Source organism: Neolamprologus multifasciatus, chromosome 8 (genome assembly GCF_963576455.1).
Source record: "Neolamprologus multifasciatus chromosome 8, fNeoMul1.2, whole genome shotgun sequence".
Classification (NCBI taxonomy): Eukaryota; Metazoa; Chordata; class Actinopteri; order Cichliformes; family Cichlidae; genus Neolamprologus; species Neolamprologus multifasciatus.
This window is the reverse complement of record NC_140446.1, coordinates 8,812,953-8,838,500: the sequence shown is the minus strand read 5'-3', so window position 1 is coordinate 8,838,500 and position 25,548 is coordinate 8,812,953. Positions and strand designations below refer to the sequence as shown.

General features: G+C 39.5%; 3 protein-coding genes across 13 annotated transcripts; all 3 read right to left on the bottom strand.

Moving 5' to 3' along the window:
* Positions 1–398: 398 nt before the first annotated feature.
* LOC146512438 (alpha-N-acetylgalactosaminide alpha-2,6-sialyltransferase 1-like) lies at positions 399–11,758 on the bottom strand. The gene is made up of 9 exons (XM_085169702.1): positions 11,551–11,758; positions 11,264–11,456; positions 10,853–11,015; positions 9,275–9,437; positions 5,005–5,143; positions 4,812–4,915; positions 4,302–4,385; positions 3,265–3,364; positions 399–2,248 (listed from the first exon to the last, which is right to left on the bottom strand). Exons 1-9 carry the CDS (start codon positions 11,643–11,645, stop codon positions 2,045–2,047), a joined length of 1,245 nt encoding a protein of 414 aa, XP_085025828.1. The 5' UTR covers positions 11,646–11,758; the 3' UTR covers positions 399–2,044.
* A 65-nt stretch (positions 11,759–11,823) lies between these two features.
* mxra7 (matrix-remodelling associated 7) lies at positions 11,824–20,338 on the bottom strand. Of its 7 annotated transcripts, XM_085169710.1 has the most exons (5): positions 19,219–20,332; positions 18,264–18,483; positions 18,048–18,159; positions 17,157–17,212; positions 12,206–12,313 (listed from the first exon to the last, which is right to left on the bottom strand). In XM_085169710.1, exons 1-4 carry the CDS (start codon positions 19,492–19,494, stop codon positions 17,179–17,181), a joined length of 642 nt encoding a protein of 213 aa, XP_085025836.1. In that variant the 5' UTR covers positions 19,495–20,332; the 3' UTR covers positions 12,206–12,313; positions 17,157–17,178. The 7 variants fall into 7 exon arrangements, with proteins under 7 accessions (XP_085025832.1, XP_085025833.1, XP_085025836.1 ...); XM_085169706.1 differs by lacking the exon at positions 17,157–17,212 and having other exon boundaries at positions 11,824–12,313; positions 19,219–20,320; XM_085169707.1 differs by lacking the exon at positions 17,157–17,212 and having other exon boundaries at positions 11,824–12,313; positions 18,048–18,156; positions 19,219–20,300.
* A 2,279-nt stretch (positions 20,339–22,617) lies between these two features.
* Positions 22,618–25,480, bottom strand: srsf2a (serine and arginine rich splicing factor 2a). 5 transcript variants are annotated; one of them, XR_014875635.1, is made up of 4 exons: positions 24,915–25,478; positions 24,241–24,589; positions 23,247–23,336; positions 22,618–22,755 (listed from the first exon to the last, which is right to left on the bottom strand). XR_014875635.1 is itself a non-coding variant. In XM_085169712.1 (3 exons), exons 1-2 carry the CDS (start codon positions 25,265–25,267, stop codon positions 24,265–24,267), a joined length of 678 nt encoding a protein of 225 aa, XP_085025838.1. In that variant the 5' UTR covers positions 25,268–25,480; the 3' UTR covers positions 22,618–23,883; positions 24,241–24,264. The 5 variants fall into 5 exon arrangements, 2 of the variants coding, with proteins under 2 accessions (XP_085025838.1, XP_085025839.1); XR_014875634.1 differs by having other exon boundaries at positions 23,671–24,589; positions 24,915–25,474; XR_014875633.1 differs by having other exon boundaries at positions 22,618–23,336; positions 23,671–24,589; positions 24,915–25,474.
* Between the last annotated feature and the right edge of the window lie 68 nt (positions 25,481–25,548).

Below are 25,548 nucleotides of genomic sequence, written 5' to 3'. Positions count from 1 at the left end.
CGCCCACAACCCCGGCAACACACCAACCAGGACCCAAGCCCCCGAGGCCCGGCCAGGGCCCCAGGCCAGAGCCGGAGCGCCCCCAGAACCTCACGCCCGTCCCGGACCCACCCAGGGGCAGCCAGGCTACCAGGTCAGTAACCCCCGTCCGTCAGCACAGACCCTCCCCTAGCCCCGCTGCACGCAGCCACGAGGAAACCGTCACCTAAGAGCCAACAGAGCCCCTAATTGGCCATGACCGGTTGAGCCCCCCAAGGAAGATGCTCCCGGGGAACACCCCCGACGCCCTAAGCCTGTTCCTACCCCCACACCAATCACAACAGTGAAGGGGGGACCAAACTATGACCCCCCACCCCCACTAGGTGATGGAGCTAATCAAAGGAGCCCAGAGCAATTGATCTGATGTGGTGGCAGAGGCTGTATCAAGACTAATGTAATCTAATAGATAATTTCTATATTGGTTAGAATTAAGATTATTTTTATTTTTCCAGTTCATGAGGACTGTTTTCTTGGCTATACATAGGGCAGTGAAAACCATATGGGCTATATTCTTTTCTGAAGTGACATTAGCTGCCCAACAAACACACTAAGGGGGAAGTTGGAATGTTACATTTCAGACACTTTGATAAGTCTTCACATATCTCGCGCCAAAACTTCTGAACTGGTGGACAGAACCAAAGAGCATGGATATAATTGTCCGGTGAATTGGTTTGGCAGTGTGAGCAGTTGTTGGTAGACGTAAAGCCCATCTTGAACATCCGATGACCTGTATAGTGCACTCTATGTAGTATTTTGTATTGAATTAATTGAAGACTGGGATTTCTGATTAGATGAAAGGTTTTTAAGCAAATCTGAGACCAGAAGTTGTGGTCTAAGTTAACTGATAAATCCGCTTCCCATTTTGCAATAAGAAGTGATATTGATTCATCTGTTTTAGAAAGCATTCTGTATATTTTGGATAGTAATTTGGGGGGTTTTAAGAGTAAGAAATTGAACCACACTTGGTGGTGTTTGTAGTTCAACTTGACCCGGTTTAAATTTCTTTTTTATTATGGATTTAATTTGTTGATATTCTAAAAATCTTTTCTTGTTGATCCCATATTGTGTAACTAGTCTGTCAAATGAAATAAATTCTGTTCCTTCTAGTATATGTTCTACATATTTGATTCCTTTACCACTCCAATCTGAAAAGTTTATCATATTATTGTAATATGTCAGGGTTGTTCCAGATAGGTGTACGTTTGCATGGGATTAATGAAGACTCTGTCAACTTCAGAAACTCCCACCATAAACCGCTTTATTGTTGAAAACTTGTAAAAATAAGAAAATATGAGCCAAGTGCAAATTATCTAAATGAAAAGTATCATACAGCAAACCCCCAAGCTTAAAGGTGAACACAACAAAGAAGAAAGGACAATGTATACAGACCAGGTAATTAGGGAGATGAGAAACACCAGGGAACACAGCTGAATAGAATTTGAATAACTAGACAAGAAGAAGCAAAACCGAACATAACACACATAAAACTAGAGACTATAAAAACAAAACAGGAGGTGACTTACACTGAGACCAGGACTAAAATAGATTAACTTGAGAGAATTGGGACACGGACAACACAATGAAAGACACGACAGATGTAGGGGCACAAATGAGGAGACAGAAAGGTTTAAAAAAAACCAGAGACAAGACACACAAGTAAGCTGTCACATGGCAAGAGGTGAGGCAGACCTTGGATAGCTCACCAGTTTTCCACAGAGAGAGAAACGCAACCATTGACACTCACATTCACACCTATGGCCAAAATACTCTCACCAGTTAACCTAACCCAACTAAGTGCATGTCTTCATGCAGCATCAAAGGAAGCTGAAGTACCCGGAGAGAATCCACACAGACACAGAGAGAACAGGCACACAAAGAAACCCTCCAGTTATATGTTGGATGTGAACACTTCTTGCTGTGCTGACCACTGCACTACTGTGCTGCCTGACATGGCTCTTGAATATCTTCAGTAGTGTAGGTTTTATCCTTATGGGTGGACTCAGTGTTACTTTGGCTTTTCAGTCCCTGATTCTGGGTCCGTTCTTTGATAGAGCTTTATTATTCTTCTGTTGTGAAGATCTTTCCATGTATTCTTCTCCAAAATGTAGTCATGGTTGGCATAGAAATGTACTTTTGTTTTAATGTACTTGTGAGCATAGTAGTTGGAGTATTTCATGTAGTCATCAGTCATGAATCCATATGCATCCACCTGAGGATACAGAAAGAGAGAGAGAAAAAATCCTTACTTTTCAAGACATAGTTTGCAGAATACCTTAATACAGTTCCCATCAGGAAAAACAACAGCAGCAACAACAATAATAATAGGTCATAATAATAATAATTAATAAAATAATTAATGAAATAATAATTAATGAAAGTGCCTGACAGCACAATTCCAGAAGACTGATGGTTGCTTCTTCTCTATAAAAAGAACATAGCAGCACATTTTAATTTACAAATTGCATGTGAATGACCCAGAAAGACTTCAGAAATACTGTTCAATTTGGGCAGACAAGACAGAGTGGAGAATTTTGTCCATAATGTACAATGGCACATTTAGGAAAACAAACAAACAAACACAGCACATTATTTTTCATATTATAAACACCTCATACCAACAAGCAAGACTTTAGCTTTTAGGACAGATGAGTTACGCTGTATTTTTCAGCCACAGTGCCTGGGCACAATCATTTAGTTGAGTACAAAAAAATAATATAAAAAAACTCCTGCACGTTTTTAGTTTATAACCAATATTCTCAGTGCACCGAATGTATAGGAGAATGACTGGAAAATTAAGGTGTTGCAATGGCCCAGTCAACGTAAAAAAAAATGCTTCAAACTTTAATGAACTGAAGCAACATTGCAAAGATGAGTGGGAAAAAAATTCCTGAAGAACAATGTGAGAAACTTTGGTTATTGCTGGTAAAGACGATTCTAAAAGGTACCGAATCATGTTGAATAAATGATTACTTGGTCTAATATGTCACGTGGTGGCATTGTTCATCTGGGTTTATTTACGTAATTTCAAGATTGCTTTTTTTTCAAGATTCGTTTGTTTTGTGGTTTGACTGTGACATATAGATGTCATCTACTTTGCAGAAAACATGTGTTAAATAGCTTCTTTTCATTAAAGAGCTGCTTTGAAGCTTTTAGTCTGTGTATTGTCTATATAGGTGTGGAAACAAATACCTCTTACACAGAAATGTAAAGGTAATATTAACTCACTGTGTCACAAATATGCAAAGCCAGGAAGAGAGTGAATGCTCCATTGGTTGGTCTGACTATTGCCCAGAATCTTTTATTCAGATTAGGTGACTTTAGGAACCTGTGATTAAAAAACAAACAAACAAAAAAATAAAAAATAAAAATACTGGAAGGGTTAAGAGACAATCTGAAAATGAAAGAAGGAAAACTTGCACAATAAATACACATGATGGTGACGAGGGAAGTGGAAATACACGGGGAACACAGTTGGGAGGAGTTAATCGAGAACGGAGCAAAACAGAACACACTAAACACAGGACCCAACACTGTCAAAGTAAAACACTAGTCGCAGACAAGAACACACGGCCTAACATGAGGCCGGGAAGGAGGAACCCAAAGGGGAACAAGAAAGACTGGGGAGACAAACAGAGGAGACACAAAGAGGGTAATACGGAATAATTAAGAAAGAGGAGACATGGAGGGGGAAAGAGAGAAGAGATGGACTGGGGAAAATGTATAGGAAAGCACATGACAGAGAGGGAAGAGATGGAATAAAAAACAAGGAGGGAAACATGTAAACGGAAAAAGGAGACGAGGCACATCGACAAGATAATTTCCGGCTAGTTGATATCACCGAAAATAGGGACATATGAAAACCAAATAAGATTTTGAAATCCATAATGTATTTCAATTGACTGACTGGAAGTCCCAACCATAACTTTAATGATTCCCAACAGAGCTGAGCAGAAGCTCAGAAGATTCACTCTCCCAGGATTGAGTTAACTTTAAGAGCAAACTTGTTCAGGAAAGACAAACAATTATTAGATGATGAAACAATGTGAATTGTTGCCTGTTTCTATGTTGGCCCTGGGATGCACCAGTAATCTGTCCAGGTATGGAACCAGCTTTTCTGCAACCTTATTATATTATATTATATTATATTATATTATATTATATTATATTATATTATATTATATTATATTATATTATATTATATTATATTATATTATTACCAACATCTGCTCATATGTATCACAGTATGCTCATAGGAGTCTGACCTGTTCTTCACGTATCGGAGGAAGTCCTGGTGTAGAACGTAGAATCGGCTCTCATTGTACTGCCCTGAATAGTAGGTCCCTGGCCTGGTGAGGTGAAAACACAAGAGAGAGGAGGGATAATTGATATTATTATTAATTTTAGTTGTTGTTTTTTTTTTTTTTAAATAAAAGGAAATACAATTGTCCATTAAACCCTAAAAGAAAAAGTAGATAGGAACTCAAGTTGCTTTAGCATTTTCCAGAGTGCATTTGTAGAGTACATCTGCTAATAATGAGGCACCTGTGAACATCTCACTTGTGGGTGTAATCAGCAGTGACATGTAGGAGCCACGAGGAAGGCCATGGATTTTTACCAGTTAGACAAAACCCCAGCTGGTAAATTGTCTCTAGTTCTTCTCTACTCTCACCTCTGAGCTGCGAAGGCTGCTCTTAAAAGATTGTCTAATGACACTATAAACCAATTGGAAAAATTGAGATTTGTCAAAGCAGGAGAAAAAATTTGATAATCACCATTTCTTGTGGTGTGGGCCACTAGAGCCCTCATGTCCTTTGAAAAGACCCTCAAGCCATCGGAAATCTCTCATTGCCTCAGGAATCAGCACATATTTTATTCCCTGCCAAGAGAAAAATTATGGAGCAAAATAATCTTTAGTCTGTGGAGAGTATAAACAATATCACACTGTTGTCTTGTAAGTTTTACTACCTCATCATGAGGGGCAGACTTGTATCCGTACTTCCCAAAAAAATAAGGTGATGCGGTGATGGAGTGCTCTGTGTGAACGTACACTGATGTTCTATTTCCTACATCTTCCTCATAACCTTCGATAACGGCACCGTTCATCCTGCCAAACAGACACAATTCAGAAAGTTGATCTTTGGTTCATTTTACGTTGATTTAATTGTAATGTTCAAAATCAGTCACTAGTTAAAGCAACAGCATTCAAATTGAAGGTAGTGTGATATAGCTTTCATCTTATTATGCTTTTCGTTAGTGTCTGTTATATAGCAGCCTTTGTGCAAGGATTTCCTAAATGCATTCCCATAAGGTACAAGAGATTTCTTTTTTTTTGAAATTAAAAAAAATAGATAACTCAAAAGTATAAGTATGTTAAAAATATTGGTTGTTATCTCAAGATTTAAATTTAATAGCTAGAAATTTCAACTTTTGAGTAGGGATGCAAATGTTTGTGCAGGTTGGAGATATTTCCTGTTGGTATTTTCTGTTTTTTGTGTATTGGTGTCATTATTCAAAAAAGTAAGAATCACATATATTACACAGAGCACATGTCCTGTCCGGCATTGTAGCAATCAGAATTATTGTCTGAAAGCCTAGAAAAATGCCTAACAGGTTTATTTTTCTAAGTAGACCATTGCAGCTTTGGCTATATATATCTACTTGATTGTCATTTTTATATTTTTTATTTTTATTATGTTTATTTATATTTTTTTGTTTGTTTTCATTTTGAGTTATTACAATCAGAATGGACAGGACCGGGGGACAGGAAAGAGAATGAAGAGAGTTAACAGAAGGAGAAGGGAAGAAAAATAGAGGAGAAGATGGATAGAGAGAGAAAAGACACAGTAAAACTGCTTGATCATGTTACGAAATAAATATATATTCTTAGTGCTTATTTTCTGTTTATATTGTTTTATAGAGGCCAGAGTAGGAAAATGCCATTGTGACTAGAATCTGAGCCAAAAGTACTGACAGGAAACTGCACGCTTTGTGCAGAGAACAAGAAGCGTGCAGACAGAAAGTAAAAACTAAGCAGAGTTGTTTTGACCGAAACTGTGTGTGATGTATAGCAGAACTATAAATATGCCTTTGGCTTGCAATGCTTTTAGACCTGTGTGTGCGTCTTTGTGTCTACAGCTCTCCGTTTCCGGAAATGTACAATAAAGATTATTTTTTGAGCTTGACCACACTGAGTCCGGGGTCTTTCTCTGTCGTTAAAAGAATTCTAAAGAACCGAATTCGATAATCACCTGCTGATACAAAAAACCCCAAAAAAACAAGCAAAAAAGAAGAACCAACATAAGCATCAGTAACAGTAAATAATACATTTTCAATGTTACTGAGCAGCATACAGTACTAATAATGCATATGTTTAGAAGCAGCAGTCAACCAAGATGTACATGTACACCCAGGTGTAAATGGCAGCTGGATAGTGTAGTGGTAAGACTACACACCTTTGTGTAGTTTGATTCCCACCTGGTATCTTGCAGAAACCAAGCCCTGGAATGGCGCAGCTACATCTGCAGCCTGTCCGTAACTCAGACACAAGCATTTCACTACATTTTGTAGTCTGTATGTGACAAATAAAATTGTTTAAAAATTCACCACTGTGCTCTTGTCCTTTTGTTTAATAAAACTAACTGTAATGTCCATATCCATGCCATGAGTTCTTCTGAGTTCTTCTGGGAATTGTGGTTTTCTGTTTGTATTATATTTATTGTTCCCAGTTCTTAGGTTTCTGTTCCTGGTATCTGTTCTGGTTCTGCGTCTCATGTTTCAGGGTCTCAGTGTCGAGTCTGCATCTCTGTGTCTGTCTTGTATTTCGTGTTTTACTTTGGAGAGTCTTGCTTCCTGTGTTCAGTGCATTGGGTTTTGTTTCCCCGTTGTCCCAGTGTTTCACTCTGCGTACCTTTGTGTTTTACTCTTGATGATTTCATGTCTCAGGCTCCTTGTTCCCGGTTGTCAGGTTTTGCTATGTTTTCTACGTTTAACTTCTTCCTTTAGCTGATCCCAGCCTAGGTTTTATTAGTGTTTTCAGTCCCCCCTTTCACTGTTGCTTTTATCTCATATCTCCAGAGTGTAAAAACAAATGCTTTAGCAAGCTGTTGTTCATTGCTGTTTATTATAGCGATCAGAAAAAAATATACTTTAAAAGTACAGGCCTCAGAGTCACACTGGGCTGCTTCTGCCACCACCAGTGGAGATGTAAGGATGAGGTGGAGGAAGATGAAATTAACCTGTTTCAATATCTATAAGAAACAAAAAATTAAAAATTAATTCACCCCAATGGTGATTTTATTCAAGTTCTAACCCTTTTTATTGGTCTTCAACAGACTTCCATTTAAAGAAAGGAAACTTGTGACAGAAACTCATTTTTTGATGTGTCATTATAATATCATTAGTTAAAATCTCTTCTTCAATGCCCTTAGTCATTTTGAAATCAGTTCCATAAATAAAATGAATATTTTGGAAGAGACCTACACATCAGCATGAATATGAGAGTAGAAGAAGTTGAAACAGTAAACAAAGAAAACTGTTGCAACATCTCTTTCTGAGATGAATCTGTGAACTCCTGTAATAATAGTTCATTGAAATGATGGTAAAGACCAACACAGTCATACAATAGTGCCATGTTGAAAAAGATCAGTTGGTGGACAACAAGCGGAAATAACACTGAAAGTAATACCACTGTTCATTAGAATGACAATGGTGAGCATAAAGTAGTGATTCCATTGTTAAGCTGGTTCAGGAACACCACACTGTGTCCGAGGGATGGACCATCAATCATCCTAAAGATATTTCCTCATTTGGTGTTTTCATTATGTGTTCTAAAACTCCATTAATTCATCTTCTCTTCTTTTCTCTAGAGTACGAAGTTAAATTTATATTTTTAATACATGATATTTAAATTTGCAAGTCAGAACAACCAGGATGTTGCCTAAATATCATTGTGGCAACATCCTTGTTGATTCTGGTGTTGAAGACTATGTTATTATTTGCAAATGTTAAGTGTGAACCTCTTCCTTGTACGAATCCTGTTTGTCCGTCACGCATCCAATGAACTGTATGATCTGCAAACTTAACAGTGGTGCTGATGTTATAGAAAAATTGATATTTGTGTGTACATAGCATACAGAAGAGGATGTTGACTCTACGATGGAGCTCTTTGTTTGCCCGGCCTGACAGCTTGAGAGCGGTCGGTGAGTAACATATGTCAATCAGTGCATGATGTTTGTCCACCACTTTATTTGAAATGGTGTTACATGGACCTGAAGTTCAAATAGAGCATCTGGACCTGTTGCGTTTGTCTAGGGGAGTAAGGGCTTCATCGAGAATCACAAAGTTAATGTATATGCCTTTAGACATATATGTATATATATATATATATATATATATATATATATATATATATATATATATATATATATATATATATATGTATGTATGTATATGTATATGTATATGTATGTATGTATATATATATATACACATATTTCAGCCACCTGGTCCTTACTCAGAACTTCTGATTTTCTCAGACATTTATCTGCTTTAATGCTCAGCTCAGATCAAATATAAAAGAACCCACCCACCAATTTAAATTTGTTTAAATTTACAATAATGCATTACACAGCAGGGGCTAATGCATCTGTCACAGTAGATGTCTCTCTGAAAGTGCGGTAACTACGTTTAAGGATATAATTCCTCCACTGTTATCTTCCTCAATTCGTTGTGCCACCACAGAGCAGAGCAGCCAGCTGAACTCTACTCTCACAGTTGATCATCTTATTAATAGTATTACATCTTTACTACGTAACACTCTGGATACTGAGGCTCCTCTGAAAAAGCCTCAAATCAGAAGTACTCATAGGCTGGAGAGGAAATGGGATCTCACTAAATTAGAAGATCTTCATTTAACCTGGATAAATAGTTTGTTGCTTTATGGGAAAAGAAGAAGAAGAAAGCATTCAAAGTTACATTCAAAGCTAGAACCTTATTACTCATCACTGATTGAAGAAATATTATAGAACACATATTATAGAAATACACACTTGATATATACTAGGTATATATTTCTGCTGGATTTTTGAATGTTGTGTGTCCCTAGAGATTACATCAAATCTAAGTGATTGCTGTGCTCTGCACCAAACGGCAATGAGATTTTGAGACATTTGACCCTTACAATTCCCTTCAGTTTAAAGAACATTAACAACAGGTTTGTTTTATACCTCTTACGTACCGAAAAACGTAATCGTGAGCATCGATCTCTGCACCCACTTTTGAGCCGTTCAAAATTCCTGCAGTACCCACCACAGCACAGTGAATACAGCCATCACCACCTAGTTTTGGGAGGAGCAGTGGCTCTTTTGGCTTTGGAATCAGCTTCACTGAAGCCATCACTTCTGCAAACGAAAAGAAACACATGAGTACAGACATACATTTAACACCATGCATAATTCATAGCACTCTCTTCTGTAATAAGTATAATGGTTTTATATTAGTCGCATATGTATTCCCCCATACTTCGACACAATAACTCAGATAGGGTAAAAATAATGAAAAATCTAATATTTGCATTGCCTTGTAATCTAATATATATATCGCATTACCCAGGATATAAATAAAGATGGCCAATAAAACTTTTGGCCATCTTTTTTTAAACATGTTCAATATGAGATTTTCATGTTAACTTGTCATCCACTATTACACCCAGAAAATGGAATTCTGTAACTCTTTCGATCAATACTCCATCTATAGATGATACTACCTCTTCCTCCTTTACACGATTTCCAAATATCATAAACTTTGTTTTTGCCAAATTCAACGATAACGTATTTACATCAAACTATTTTTTTAGTTTTTACATTTCAATAACCAAAATTTTAGCCAATTCTTTCAACTTTTCTCTAGAACAATAAAAAATTGTGTCATCTGCAAATGTTGTTTATATATAAATTAAAACGTTTTGTTCCTAAAACAGAACCTTGAAGCACCCCACATTCTATTTTCATTCTTTCAGATGAGTTACCTAAATACTGCACACATTGAAAAGTATTATCTAAGGAACTTAACCAGTTCAATATAATTCCTCTCACAGCATAAGTACTTAACCTGGAAATCAAGATGGAGTGTTGCAGAAAATAGGTTTAAATGTTAAACAAATTTCTTCCAGTCAGAGAATGTTGCATATAATTAAATTTTTGCTTGATGCATAAAGTTAAAAGATTAAAACTAATAAAACAAGTTTTAAAAAGAGACTTTTTCATTTGATTACATTTTATATGATGGATTATGCAGAAAAAGTAGAATTGGGCTGAAAGATCTATCGCTTTATCACCTATTCAGGTTGTAAATCGTGTTTTTAAAAAGTAACTAAGTAATTAATTACTTTTGAAAATGAGTAATCAGTAAAGTAATGGGATTACTTTTTGGGGGAGTGTAATCAGTAATTAGTTACTGATTACTTTTTTCAAGTAACTTGATCTTAATTTAGTGTTGTATGAATAATTTCATGTGTCTTAATACAAGTTCAAACTTCACTTTCTTTAACTCATCATTTAATTAATCCTTGGTGAGCTTTGGCCTGATTCACCAGGAACTTTTTACTACAGAAAACTGTAGATGACACAAAAAACACTGCTTAAAGGTGCCATAATATATATATTTTTAACACCAACAGTATCTGTCTTTATTATAATATCAGGAGTCAGAAACTGGAAGAAGAAATTAAATAACAAAAAAAATCTATTACTTAGTTGCTGATCAAGCTCACATATATACTGATATTTAATCTGGCATCAGTTTCACAAACACCTACCATCATATTTGAACTGCATGAACCCAAAAGGATTGTTAAAATGTGAAAGGCGATTCCACTCGCTCATGTTAATGTTGTCCTTGTGCAGAAACAAACGTATGTTGGGAAGAAAAGCCTTCTTGAAGTTCTCATCCTTAGAATTTCGCAGTGATTGGGCACATGTCTGATAATAACAGAAATATTAAATCATGAAATTGGTTCAAATGATTTTGTGAAAGCTTTATACCCCGAGGAAACAACAAACACAACAGTTACAGAAATTTGATGAATAATTAAGAATTATGTATTTTAATTAAAGGAGTGAAACCATTAAGTGAAAGCAGACTGACTGCATGGCTGAGCAGCCTACAGCCATCAAGTTAATTACTACATTTGTCCTGTTTCTGTCATATTGTGTCTTAACATGCTTACTGTTGGTCTAGGTGGGGCATCCTGGTTATAGACATCATCAAAATCCCACTGAGGAGCCTTTGTGAAATTTCCTCTGTAGAGGAGAGGTATTGGAGTCTCAGCCACAGCTGTTTTTTCTTTCTGTCCCCAGAGGTTAATATTAAACGAAAAGTTTTCCCATCCGAGTTCATGTTTTCCTGAGAAAATTGTCCAACTGCAACAACAGCAACAGGACAAAAGGGAGCAAAAAGTTCAGAATTAGCAAATTAATACATAGATATACATAGATAGATATGAAAAAAAATTACCTTTTTGATAAAGATTCCTGGGATAGAATGAAAACCACAAAACTAACTGTCATTACAAGGAGCAATAAAAACATCCTGGAGATCTGGGATGCCATCGCTGCCAAGTGAAAGCTTGCTGGTCAATTAAACACACATGTATGCACACAAAGCTGACACACTCTCACTGATGTGAATGGGCTGGGCTACACCACAGTTTGCAGACAGATAAGCAAACTGTGTGTATTTGTATTGTATTTGTGTGTATTCAGCCACACAAAGCCACACACACAGATATTAGCAACAATGTGATTTATTACACAACCAACTTCAGAAACAAACATAACTCAGAGTTTATATCACTTATATCTGCAATATATTTTAAAAGTAAAATAAACAGCATTCCTTTAATTTCTTTTAGGATTCATTCATATATTAACCTGCTCAGTGTGAGAATTGATCCAGTCTAGTTTGGTTTTCCCTTCATGTGGATGACAGGTGGTCAGAACAACAAAATCAAAGCAGTAAAACACAATAAATCAGAAAATTGGGAGAGCACTGTCCAGCCACGTTGAATACTGCAAAAAAGTTCATTTGGTGTACTGGAGACGTTTTTTTAGTAGTTTTTAAGAATAAACGGTCGTAGTGAGCATCTATGACACGACAGGGCTCTCAGATGGAGTAGAGTCGGAGCTGCTCCTCTATGTCTCCCTCTGACACCTCCCCAAAAGTCTCCTTGTTCTCTTTCAGTAGCTGAAAGATTGCAGTCAGTTGCTCATGCTGCACCCTGGGAAGAAAAGACCAAAAGAAATACTGAGAGGTGAAAAATGCAAACAATCCTGGACATGTTGGATTACTTTCAAAGACTTTATTTACACTATTTAGTTCAATAATATACTCAAATAACCAAAACACACAACACTCAAAATAGGAACGGTTTTACAGGTGGAGGCCACTGACGATTGACTCTATGAGAGCTGGACAGGGCCGTAGAAAGTTATTAACCCATCAGTAGGACCTGTATCTGCTCTGTTGTGGATGCAGGAACAGTATAAGCATTCCCAGAACCCAAAATATCGGCAAGCCACTGGTGTGACTGTCTTTGACCAAACAATCAGAAACATGCTTCATGAGGGTGGCCTGAGCAATGTGGAGCCCAGCTGGCATTTGCCACAGAATACTCGAATTGGCAGGTCCACCACCGCTGCCCTTTGCTTTTCACAAATGAAAGGAGGTTCACACTGTGGGTCTGGAGAAGCTTAAGAAAACAACATGTTGCCTGTAACATCATTCACCATGTGTGACTTGAGGATGGGTCAGTTATGGTCTGGGAAGGCATATCCATGCAGGGAGGCATGGACCTTTGTAAGACTAGATAATGTTACCCTGACTACCGTTAGGTATTGGGATGAAGTTCTTGGACACATTGTAGGATCCTACACATATACAGTAGGTCTGGGGTTCCAGCTGGTCCACAACAATGCTAGGCCTCATGTTGCAATAGTATTCAAGATTCAATAAGTTTATTGCCATGTGTACCGCAAAACAGAAATAGTTATGCAGAGCAATAAAACTCATACATTCATACATTGCAGGTTCCTTTTACACAACTAAAAGAAAGTCATAAGTAATACAGGGCTTTGTAGCACTTGTAACTTATGTAGCTTATGTGTAGGTGTAATCAGAATTTAAAGTACAAGTAGTTGGAACACAATCACAGTGATAATATATACAAAGTATGCAATATTAAGGTGTACATGTAAAGATATGTACAAAAACTGCAAATTTACAGGTTAATATAAATGTAAAAAATGGCAAATTTACATTTATGGATAATTAAAGTTTGACAGTAGTCTGATGGCCTGTGGACAGAAACTGTTGTTTATTCTGGTTGTCCTTGCTTTCACACTCCTGTAGCGTCTGACAGATGGCAGGAGTGTGAACACTGTGTGCTCTGGGTGGGTGCGGTCCTTGACGTTGTGTGCCCTTTTCCTGAAATGAGTGTTGTAAATGTCCTGTAGTGGTGGGTGAGGTACTCCACAGATGAGTTGTGCTGTTTTAATGACACACTGGAGAGCCTTTCTGTCCTGAGTGGTGCTGTTCCCACACCACACTATGATGGAGTTTGTCAAGATACTCTCCACTGTGCACCTGTAAAAGCTGCTGAGAAGTTTGGGTTTAATTCAAATTTTCTCAGCTTCCTTAGGAAGAAGAGTTGTTGTTGAGCCTTCTTGGTGATCTGCCGTGTGTTATGGGTCCAGGTGATATCCTCACTGATGAGGGTGCAGAGGAATTTGAAGGTCTTCACCCTCTCCATCCGAGTCTTTTTGATGTGTAGTGCAGCGTGCTGGTCTCTCCTCAGCCTTGGGTCAAAAATAATCTCCCAAGTCTTCTCAGTATTTAAGGAGAGATTATTTTCCAGGCACCAGGACACCAGCTAGGCCACCTCTTCCCTGTAAGTAGTCTCCTCTTCACCAGTGATCAGCCTGACGATGGTTGTGTCATCAGCAAACTTAATGGAGGAGGTCTTGCTCTTGGAGTGGACGTAGTCATAGGTGAAGAGGGTGTACAGGAGTGGACTGACTGAGGTCTGCCTTTGAGGAAGTCCAGGACCCAGCAACGGGGGGGGGGGGGGGGGGTAGTGTTAGTCCAAGAGTAGACAGCTTCCCCACCAGTCTGTTTGGGATGACGGTGTTGAATGCTGAACTGTAGTCTAGAAACTATATTCGAACACAGGTATCCTTATTTTCGAGGTGTGACAGGGCTGTGTGGATGGCAACATTAACAGCAGGAGTCCCCAACTCCAGGCCTCGAGGGCCGGTGTCCTGCAGGTTTTAGATCTCACCCTGCCTCTGGAGAACGGCAAGACATGTTGAGGAGGTAATTTAGCAATTTGAATCAGCTGTGTTGGATCACGGACACATCTAAAAACTGCAGCACAGCCTCGAGGCCTGGAATTGGGGACCCCTGATTAACAGCGTACTTGGTAGAACGATTCCTCCAATATGGAAATTGCAGAGGCTGAAATGTGTACGGGATGACTTCATTGATATGGAACATGACTATCCTCTCAAATCACTTTATTACAATTGAAGTGAGTGTGATGGGGCAATAGTCATTCAAACAGGTTATGGATTTTTTTCTTGGGGAGGGGCACTATGGTGGTGGACTTGAAGCATGTGGGCACAGCTGACTGGGTGAGGGACAAATTGATAATGTCTGTAAACACCACAGCTCTGAAGAGCAGACCCTCAAAGCACAGCCGGGGATATTGTCAGGGCTGGCTGCTTTTCAGGGGTTAGTCCTCCTCAGAACCATGTATAAAACTCAGTTGATGTCACAGTGAATGAAGAGCTCTGTGCTGCCTCCACTGGTGGAATCCCTCTGTGATAGTTGATGTTGAGGGTGTCGAAGCGAGCGTAGAACTCAGAGCGCGTTGCAAACAGATCTGCCACAAGGGGCGCCATGTAGTATGGAGGGAATTCATGGAAATGAAGTAATTAGCCCCTTTTCCATTACTACCTACTCGGTTCAACTAGCCATGGTTTTCAGGAATTTTCATTACATCACAGCACATGGCACTAGGTACTAAAATAGTACCTGCTCAGCTGGGGTTGCAAGCGATCTGAGCAAGTAGTAAAATGTGAAGTCATCAGACTGCATGCCGCTGATTGACTGGTCAGTGGTGTCACTTGATGAGTCATGAGAGCGAAAATCAGAATTGGCATTTTTGAAACCCGGGAATGAGGCACCATATTTTTCAGACTATAAGGCGCACTTAAAATCCTTTTTATTTTCTCAAAAATTGACAGTACACCTTATAATCCGGTGCAGCAGATATATCATTGCCTCAATGTCCACCTTTGTTATAGCAACCACCATGCACATTATGTGGTACTCAATTGTAATGGAAAACCAACTGATCCGAGTCGAGTCGTGGCAAGTTGTGGTGAGCTGATCAAAAAAAAAAAGGGGGGCTATTGATATTGATACCACTGACTGCCCCTCTGCTTTGCTGACCTAAATCCAATGGAGAATACTTGACTTCAAAGTAAAAGTTACATCTACAATCAACATGTTTTAAAAAGTGCTTTTTCTTTCATTTCAGGTGTTGCATTTCTTTGAGTGTGAGTAGTGAGCAAATGTTTGCAGACTAGTCGGCATCTTTCATGCAAACTATGAGTGCCTAAAGCAATCTGCTTGCTGAACCAGAAACATTTTCTATGACCAATTTCATAAACCAAGAGCAAGCAACCTCCAGTCACCACTTCAGAATCAGTCAGGGCACTTTTCCTATAGCGACCATTTGTTACCAGACGGTTGTTGATCGGTCTGTGGGACTGGGTCCTTAAATATTTACCAGATGGAAGGACTAAAAAGTCATTAACAAATCCAAATTATCAATAGTTTGCAGGGTTGCATAATCTTATTTGCGATTCTGCAGAAAGTTTGTAGCAATTCTAATATAGTGAAGAGTGCAAAAGCTTTGTAGGGTGTTCTCAACTGCAGTTTTTAGTCAGTTTAATTTTTTGATTAGTTTTAGCAATCTGACTAGAGTGAAGAATAAAACAACTGCAACAAGAGCCTCCGGAAATAGGGGTCTCTGTTCAGCTCCAAACAATCTCCAGAGCAGTTTGTTTATGGTGAGAACATGATCTGACCTCAATCCAATCCAGCCACCATATAATTTGCAAATCTGAGATTTTTACCTTTCCCCAGTCATCCCATATGCTTTGCATTCTGGGATGCAGCAGTGGTACCATGTGCAGAATACACAAACAGTCAGTGCAGGCTAGCAATAGTTGTCAAATGAATGTAAATTCTCAGTTTTCACTAGGCCAGAACATGGCACCTTCTTCCTGTTTTCTTTTGTTGTTGCTCCCAACCTAGACATATGTAGGCAGACTGAACATCCTCCCATGGTTTGCAGTCATGAATTTTGGCTCTGCAGAAATTTGCTTAGAGATAAAAGAAACCACAACAAAAACCTACAAGGCTACAGACTCATCAACTGACTTGGACCAGCATATGTGAGCTCTAGGCATCAACATTTTTACTGCAAATGTTATACTACTACTGCAACTAAGAGAAAGGAGGGAACAGCAGAAATAATTGTGAACTTCTAACAGGTAAAAGTTATAAACACAAAGACATTGAATGTCATATCTTGTAGAAAATTATTTCAATAAAAACAACATTACCAGCATCAATGTGACTTTGTATCAGTTCAGACTGTCTAACATTTAATGACTTATAATTGATTCCTGAATATTTTATGAGATGACTGGGGTTGCTTGTCTCCACAGGTCCTTGTGTTACATTATACTGACTCCACCGTGTGGCAGAGGAGAGGAAATTCCTGGAAGGATCAAACACTGGAGATACAATCAACACTTGTTGTGACACCTGAGGATCACACGTCTAATGTGGAATAAAGGGGCAGCAGGAGGAGTGAGAGTGTGATCAGGTAAGCAACGCTCCACAGTTACATCAGTCGCTTAATGGCCAATGAAGCTTAAAGAGCTGATTAGTCAGAAAACACTGCTGAGGTCAAGTTTGACGTAGTTTTCATGCAATGGCCAGAAAGTGACTCTTCTGGGACAAGCAGGTGACAATGAGTCATACTTTACCCAGTTTGCTCCTTTTTCAGGATTACAGACAGTTAAAGTTTGTGGTGAAGTATATCCTGCAATGATAAGAGCAGGGCATGCAGAAAAAAAACTATTATTTTTCACCCAGCAGTGCTAAAAAAAACAAAAACAAAAAAAACTTGAAGTGTTTTTTTTTTTTTAAGTTGAGTGCCATTCATCCATCAGCTAATGCCTGGCAAAGACTCAATCTCGCCTTACTCAGTCTAGCCTAAAGCTGTGCAGTGATACAGGAGCTAAAGATGGAAGGCTCAGAGTGTCAGTCTAAAGAGGCACAACCACACGTGAGGCAGCGTAGATAAGGTTAGAGGGAGGAGGGCGCTGAAAAAGCAAAATAGATGAAAAACACACATTTAGTTAAGATTGTTTTTAGAGTTACAAATGTTAAACTAAGGAGTGATGACATCCAATTCTGAGATTTTAATTTGCAATGTTATAAATAGATGTTTTATTTACCATAAGAAAACATTTTATGATGCTTTAAGAATAAAGTGCAAGCCACTAAACGTGAACCTTTAAACGCTCTAACAGCCTGATTTCTGTTTAAAAGACATAGATTCCACATACAGGCAAAACACACAAAAAAATGGATGTGGCTTTGGATTGTGTTTCCTAACAACACCTTCAAGCATGCTGGGGTGGTCAGCTTCAAACCAGTGCTAGCTATGCCATGTTAAAGACTGCAGTTAAATCAATCAAAAGTTCTGCATGGAACCTTTAATAAAAATGATTTCCGGTCACCAGGTTGTGTACAGGTAAGTGTCATGATGGACAGTTTTGGAGAATAATAATTGCTTGTTGCTGATTAATAAATTGCCTTTTTCTATAGGCTGAGCCTTGAAATGGGTTTTCATATTTGTAGTTTTCACTGACCTCTGCTCCTCCTCCAGCTCCTCTTTGGTCATCATCTTTTCCATGTGGTGGGATCGTGCCTTTCCTGGGACGTACTTCAAGGAATTATTTGCATTTGATTCCACCTTTTCTGCTGAAACAGAACCAATTTTGATTAAAAACAAACAAACAAAGGCCAAAAAACAAAAAAGGAAATCTAAAATATTTTGCTCTTTCCAAGTGAGTAAAAGTGCATACCATTCATCCCCGCTCTTTCTGATGCTCCTTCAGTTTGGGGGTAAGAAAAAGCACACTTTAGGAGCTGTGTATCAGAAAGCCCAATGAGCGACCTTCGGCCTGTCCCTGATGAAGCATCGGATGATGACTCTGCCTCTAAGATTGTATTCCTAGATCCAGGCCTGGACCAATCAGCCAGGGTTTCCAGTTCTTCAGATTGAGGGTGGGAGTGTGCTTCCTCCTGTTAGATAATTAAGGGATAAATGAGGAAAATCATATCATACTTTTCAATGTTTTCCTCACAGACAGTGATGTCACTGATGAATTTACACACTCAGTAAGCACATCCTGGATTTCCCACACAGTTGCAACCCAAAATGAGGGGCCTAGTGGTAGTTGTTTTTTTTATTAAGTTAAAAAACAACTACCACTAGGTACAGTTTATACTTCTCATTTTCTTGACTGATCAAATCATCTCTTATTTTTGAATTATTGCCAAAAACTATCAGGAATGATACACCTACTATGATAAGAGTTAGAAAAACCTTTATTATTCACATTTGAGATTCAACTTTGGCTCAAAGTAAGCATTTTATCAAAATTTATACTGAATACTGTCCAATCAGCTGACATACGCAGCTGTCTACAAAGAAGGTGAAACATCTTTGTGAGGAAAAGCTACAACTTTAAAATTCTGATTTTACGTTAATGCATCAGTACTGATATTGTATTCACATGTAACGTTGTAAACACTAATAGATCAGAATTAGTGCATTTTTTACACAATCTTTAAGTTTACGGTCATTTTAAATCGAGAATCATAGAAATAAGGATCTAAATGTTTTTCTGAGCTTCTATACTTGGGTTCGAGTCTCTCAGTGGGAGGGACAGTTGTGAAACAGATTGTGGGAGATCTACGCAGACCTCTATCTGTGTTTACACTAAATGACAGGCGGATTACAGACAGGCTACTTACAGAAAGCACAGATTTCACTACATCCCAGTGATCGTGTGAGCTCCCGCTGATTTCGCACCAGTCGTCCGCCTCCTTCTTCTTTTTCTTATCGGGTAGATGGCCATTCTGTTTCGGCCCGGATTGATCTAATCCTCTGGTCACACCATCTCTGTGTCCGAAATAACTCCGCGCATTTGCAAAGTCTGCTGCAGGCGAAGAGCCGTTAAAAAGCGACGTTGCGACCACAATGGCGAGAAGCGTAGAAATAATAGCAAATAATACAAAGGTTATATCCATTGTAGGCGTGCCTTGCCCCCGTGTCGTGACTCTTAAATGCTGCTGTTCCGCTTTCCGTTCACTTTAACCCACCGTATGCGCTCAATCGGCCATCCCGCTGCTTGCAGTAATCCCCACCAAACATCAACGTTAACGAGCAGCGTTTACGAGACATGGTACAATCTCCTCTCCGAGCTGGACGTCACATCCTCTGGTTCCGCCCCTCACTCCATGTGAGCCGAATATCCCTGCGGTTATATCCCCAGGCTGTCATGCTTGTCAGGTGGGCATGCACGGCCCTCTGCAACGTGCTGGGTCTCGGCTCGCCGCCCGTCTGTGCCGTTAATCGCATCAGCGGCGGTCCTAGCGCACAAAGCGAGAAACTAAAATGCTTTGTGACAGAGCCCGTGTGCCTAAGGTGCAGGCTGATGAAGTCAAGCCGGGTTTACCAACAGTTTATACATAAGGTGTTCTCACCTTAGTGTGCACCTTCCAAGTAGTCTGCATCACGGATTAAAGTGGAAGGTGAACCAAGAGCGAACTACATGAGATGGATGGATGGACTGTAGAGGTGGCCACAGTACGGATATTCTGTAGTAGAAGTGCAAGTACTAGTGTTAAAAAAAAAAAAACTCCGGTAAAACTACGGAATCAGCTTCTTTTCTCAAGTAAAAGTAAAAAAAAAATTGTACCAGTTATTTTGATGCAAAGCTAACTGAACTGTCCTATATTCATGTAATAATACAATAAATAGGAGTACAAACTTTATTTTAGTCTAAATTTTAATACTAATAAATGCTCTCAAATTGAATCTGTTAAGTAGAACATGAGCAGAGAAAATTAAAGAAAATACAATATATATATATATATATATATTTTTTTTTTTTTCTGTTGCCTGGCTTATTTCCATCCTCTGCACTGACAGTGTATTGTTTATAGAGAATTTGCAGGTATCTGTACTTTACTTGAATCTTTTTGAGCTTGATATGACCACAATCAACCTTTCTACCATGATTTCATTTATTATGTGACTGAACTTAGCATGACTGTAAGCTTAATTTCCACTGGTCACTCAAATCTACATTACACTGCACAGCGGCTAAGATTCAACTAAACTTTCACTATTTAGAAAACACATTTACTCTCTCTCTCCTTCCTCATGTCTCTTTTTCTTTTTCTATTGCTCTGTCAGGGGTCAGCGAGGGAAAGCAAATGTGTTTGGGGCAACAAAGCATTCAGACCATGATTCTACATGCTAAAGACAGGAGTTTTTTAAAGGGCAAAAAAACAAACAAAAACAAATTACACATAACCATCACTTTTTATATCAATAACCCTGTGTTATCAGAACAAAGTCCTCTTTTCTTTGTTAATGTTTCGTGAAGTGTGTTTGAATCTGCACTATAGACCCCAAAAAGGGTCTAAACCCACCAATAAAATTAGATCATAAACTCATTAAGAGAGTGTTTCTAAGGTTAGGTTTCTAAGCTAGATTCTATACAACCCTTTGATACTGGTCAAGTTGCCCCCCCTACTGGCCATTAGTAGGAATGCAAATTTAAGCCATTTCAGCACTTTTACTTTTCCGACCTGGAAGGAAAACCCATCCATCATCAATCCCTCCTACGACAAACAACTACAGTGTGCATCTGCAACTTTTAAGTTTGAATTTTTTTTGATAAATAAATAAATGAATAATATACAGACTAAAGATCAACTTACAAACATAGATGTTGCTAATGTAAATGATGGTAAATAGTTTTACAACTACCCTGAGCACCAGTGTACAGTCTCCTGTTTGATAAACTTTTCTGCTAGAAATGACAAATTCTCCACCAAAACTGTAGTTGCAAAATAAAATGCTGACATTAACTTTAGCAGAGTTCACCCACTTTAACGTTTCCATCCCCATCTTGGCTTACATGAAGCATTATAATTGTTATGGTTTTACAATTATAAGCACCCAATCAACAATTATGGAGCCTATGTTTTACACACAAATCCATTTCAGAGTGCATAATTAAACATTAAATATCTGTTTATATTAATTTTAATGTTTTCTGTTTTGATATAAATTCAAAATTATGTACATCAAAGGAAGTTTAAATCATTTATTTGCTACAAGAACACCAACTCCTGCTCCTCTGGGAGTGCTTATAGTGGCTCAGTTATTTATCAGCTGCTTATAGGCAAGTCCACAGAACATGTTTTTGGGCCCAATAGTTTATCTGTAACATGGAGCCAGCTTTGAAGGTTATCGACTGCTGTATTTATCCTCTGAGGTAGTGTCAGTATGCCGCCCCAGCCTTCCCATTTGTGTGAACAATTCATTTTAGCATATTTCCACAGGCTTAGCAATGCTTTCAAGACAAAGCGTCACATTTCTATTGTAGATAGATATTAGCTAACAATTAAAACGTACTACACAGTGATGGTCATAAACACACACAAAAAAAGAACAAAACACCCATCAGATTGTTATCAAGTATCTTAAACCAAAACAGTCTGTTGATATAAACACTTTGAGTTGTCAGATATCGATGGATCAGTGTCTTTCACTTGTGACAGATTATATGATGGATACAACACCTCCACCTAGCTGAGGCTGGGGGTGTCGCACGTCCTGAGGAACTTTTGCATGTGAGGCAGACGTGTTAACCACTGAAAATCTTTACTGACAATGACTGCTGTTCCCAATAAATGGCACAGTCAGTGGAAGCACAAAAAAAGAAAGAAGTAGAACACTGTAGCTTTTAACTGGAGTTCTATATTGCTCAGCAGCAATATAGACTCTGAACAAGCACAAAGTGTGAGAAATGAATTTATTTTATTTTAAACAAAAATGTTTATTAGCATTCACCGTAAGCACTTACAAGACATTTGAGAGGTTCACAGAGGAATGCAATACACATCATAAAGCAGGCAGAACTGCCCTTGAAACCCTTCAACTAAGAGTCCCACTGGAACCACTTTCAAAGCGAGCAAGACCAGTTATCAACAGTTGATAAACCATAGAGAGGAGCAAGGGGGGGAAAGGAGGAGGGAGAAGAAAAAGAAAAGAAAGGATCTGTACAGCACATGGAGGGAAGGTGAAGTCACAAGACAGGAGAGGATGGATGATCTGCCACACCTGTGAGCTTACAAACCGGCAAACAGCAGCGGAGGGTCGAGCCCCGGAACACACCGGGCACTCAGCACCGCAACACGCCACACCATGTCACCACCGCACTGCACCGCATCTTAACAGCTAACCAGCATTATTCAACTGCTACACAACTGCGCCTAGTGCACAAAAGATACACAAGAAAGAGGGTTAGAGTCATAGGAAAGCAACTTTAACCAGACAGAAAAAAAAAATTGACAGAAAAGAAAAATGCATGCTCCTGGATAAGCAAGTCACAAATTAAGTGGGTTGCTTGTCACTGAACAACAAGCCATTTTCCAAGTAAGAGTGGTAAAACATAGCTGTAAATACACTGAATAACACCCCCTCTTTTTTTAAACAACTTCAAAACTTTCCATAGCTAACTGGGAAGGGTGTGTAAACAAGGGTTTTCACTGGAGGAAAATCTTTAGTTCAGAGTAATTAAGTGTAAAAATCAAAGTAAAAAAAGAAAATTTAAATGACGGAAGAAAAAAAAAACCCCTCACAAATACCTTTGAATAAGCTCAGCTTTACAAACAATGATAAATCATGCCAAATTTACAGAATTTGTTTAGGTAGATCAAGTCAAATTAGACATTTAAAACATGTTAGACCAAGTTCCAATAACCTTTGAGTCTGCATTCAGTGGCAATATTTGAGTCCACTTCAATCTGAGACTCTTCCTGATGTCTTCAGCATAGCATCAATCATTTGAGATCTGGAAGGAAAGACAGAACAGAGTTAGCAAGAGCCAAACCCAGAGGTTACATCAACTCCTGCAGCTGACCTGGATTATAACATGTAATTCTGTACTGATCTTTCTCCTGACACATCAAACTGGCTCTATGGACATTCATTTCTCTTAATAAGCCTAACATTTCTATTTATTGTCACAATAGTTAAAAAACAAAAACACCCTTCCTCTCCCCAAAACTAGCTCTAACAAGTCTCTTACACTCGGGCATATTTGAAAAACAAACCTCGGGGTCCGTTCCCTTTGTGAGAGGCGGAGGACACCACAGTGCATCTGCCTGTGGTCCCTGTGAACGTACCTCACCACACCACCTCATACACCAACTGACAGCCCGAACCACCGCCATGACGACCTGCTCCATAGCAACCACCGTTGCCTTGTTGACCTGCTCCTTAGTACCTGCCATCGCTCTCAGCAACAGGCAGGTCACATGGGCGGGTCACACACTAACTGCTCTCACACTGCAACACCCCCATCTCCTCCTCCTCCCTTTGCAAACAGGACTCCGCAGCTTGGAGGAAAGAATTCCACATTTAGGTGAACGTGTTGAGTGAAGCACCCCCCCACACGTCCCAACCACCCACTCCCTCCCATACATACTCAACAAATATCCCAATCTCCCATTGCCTGTGCATGCTTTAGATTGGCTGGACATGCAAGCAAAGTAAAGCACACACAGAACTAGGACTGTTGGCTACAACAGTCCAACTCTTATTTAAATAACACAAATATCAGGGATTCTGCAGACCTTTGTATGTAAATGGCCATAATGTCAAAGACTGCAGAACACAAACCCAACTGGTGCTGATTGCCACCCTAGTTAATATAATTGGAACTAATAATATAAGCCACCCTTTCCCCTTTATACCGTCATGTTGCATCTGCATTTGGGTTAAGACTCTGCTCCGGTGTCCTCTGGGGATTTAGGTCTACTCTTGGATTTGGACCTGGACCTGGACTTCGACTTTGACCTGGACCCTCTGTTGGAAGCTGGGGTTCGACTCCTTGACTTAGATCTGGAGCGGGACCGAGATCTGGAGGGCGACTTTGACTTGCTTCGCCGGGGGGTTCTGGATTTGGACTTAGACTTGGACCTTGACCTGGAGTAGGAACGGGACCTGGAGCGGCTGTAGTGGTGGCGGCTCCTAGATCTAGAGCGGCTTCTGCTCCTGGACCGGCTGTGGCTACGTCTTCGACGGCGAGGACTGGCTGAACGGCTACAGACAAAGAGAGAGAGACAATATAACAACTTAGTCAGCAAAGGTCCTACAGCTTTTTAAAGGGGAAATGTGAAAGTAATTTTTTTGTTTTCATTCACGACTAAACAATATATTTAAGTTATCAACAACTATTTATACCAAATAATGCATTTGTAAACTACCTTGCGCTTTAGCCACCATGTCAGTGAGGATTACCAGGCAATCTTTGGCTGGTAAACATAAACAGTGGAAGAATGCTAACTACTTTCGTTTAGGTCACCATGTGCTTTGCAAACAGCTTAGTGTAAACAGTCCCTTGCGCTAAACCAACGACCTAAATTACCTCCTGCTTCTGCGTCCGTATCCGTATCTCCGTGGCGGAGGGCCTCTCCGGCTGTACATGGAGTCTGGCGGCCTTCCGTATCGAGCCATCTGAACCCGAAGCTCCCGCCCGTCGAGCAGCGCGCCGTCCATGGCGTCCATTGCGTCTTCGGCGTCGCGCTTGTCGAGGAACCGCACGAAAGCGAAGCCTCGGCTCTCCTTGGTGTACCTGTCCCGCGGGATATACACATCTCCCACACGGCCGTATTTCTCAAAAACTCGGCGCAGGGTCTCCGGCGAAGTTCGGTAAGTCAGGTTGTCCACCTTTAGGGAGGTCATCCCCTCAACGTCTGGCGGCGGCCTTCCGTAGCTCATTTTCTTCTTCTCCAGACAACTAAGCAGGCCAATTAGGACAAAAACCTTTAGACCCTAGCGTGCTATTATTCCGCTACAATGCTTGTTAAAGCTGTAGATAATGAACTGAATTTAAAATCTCGCTGTTTTTCTGATAGTATCGCTCTGCTTGTTTCTTTCACCGCGCTGTTTTTCACGTGAAATGGCGGCAAGGACCCTTCCTTTTCCCCTTTCTTTGCGCCCGTGTTGGCTTCCTCTGATTGGCTGTCCCAAGAGTCACTTTTACGCTACACTGCCCCCTG

What these genes read in the sequence shown, in the direction of transcription:
- LOC146512438 (XM_085169702.1), bottom strand. Translation starts at nt 11,645, where the DNA reads ATGGCATCCCAGATCTCCAGGATGTTTTTATTGCTCCTTGTAATGACA. An exon ending in CATGCAGTTCAAATATGATG is followed by an intron (nt 9,438 to 10,852) that starts GTAGGTGTTTGT and finishes TTTCGTTTGCAG; the next exon opens with AAGTGATGGCTTCAGTGAAG. An exon ending in CTTTGCATATTTGTGACACA is followed by an intron (nt 2,249 to 3,264) that starts GTGAGTTAATAT and finishes CTGTATCCTCAG; the next exon opens with GTGGATGCATATGGATTCAT.
- mxra7 (XM_085169704.1), bottom strand. Translation starts at nt 19,494, where the DNA reads ATGGATATAACCTTTGTATTATTTGCTATTATTTCTACGCTTCTCGCC. An exon ending in TAGTGAAATCTGTGCTTTCT is followed by an intron (nt 18,484 to 19,218) that starts GTAAGTAGCCTG and finishes ATTATCTAACAG; the next exon opens with GAGGAAGCACACTCCCACCC. An exon ending in AGAAAGAGCGGGGATGAATG is followed by an intron (nt 18,160 to 18,263) that starts GTATGCACTTTT and finishes GTTCTGTTTCAG; the next exon opens with CAGAAAAGGTGGAATCAAAT.
- srsf2a (XM_085169712.1), bottom strand. Translation starts at nt 25,267, where the DNA reads ATGAGCTACGGAAGGCCGCCGCCAGACGTTGAGGGGATGACCTCCCTA. An exon ending in TACGGACGCAGAAGCAGGAG is followed by an intron (nt 24,590 to 24,914) that starts GTAATTTAGGTC and finishes CTTTGTCTGTAG; the next exon opens with CCGTTCAGCCAGTCCTCGCC.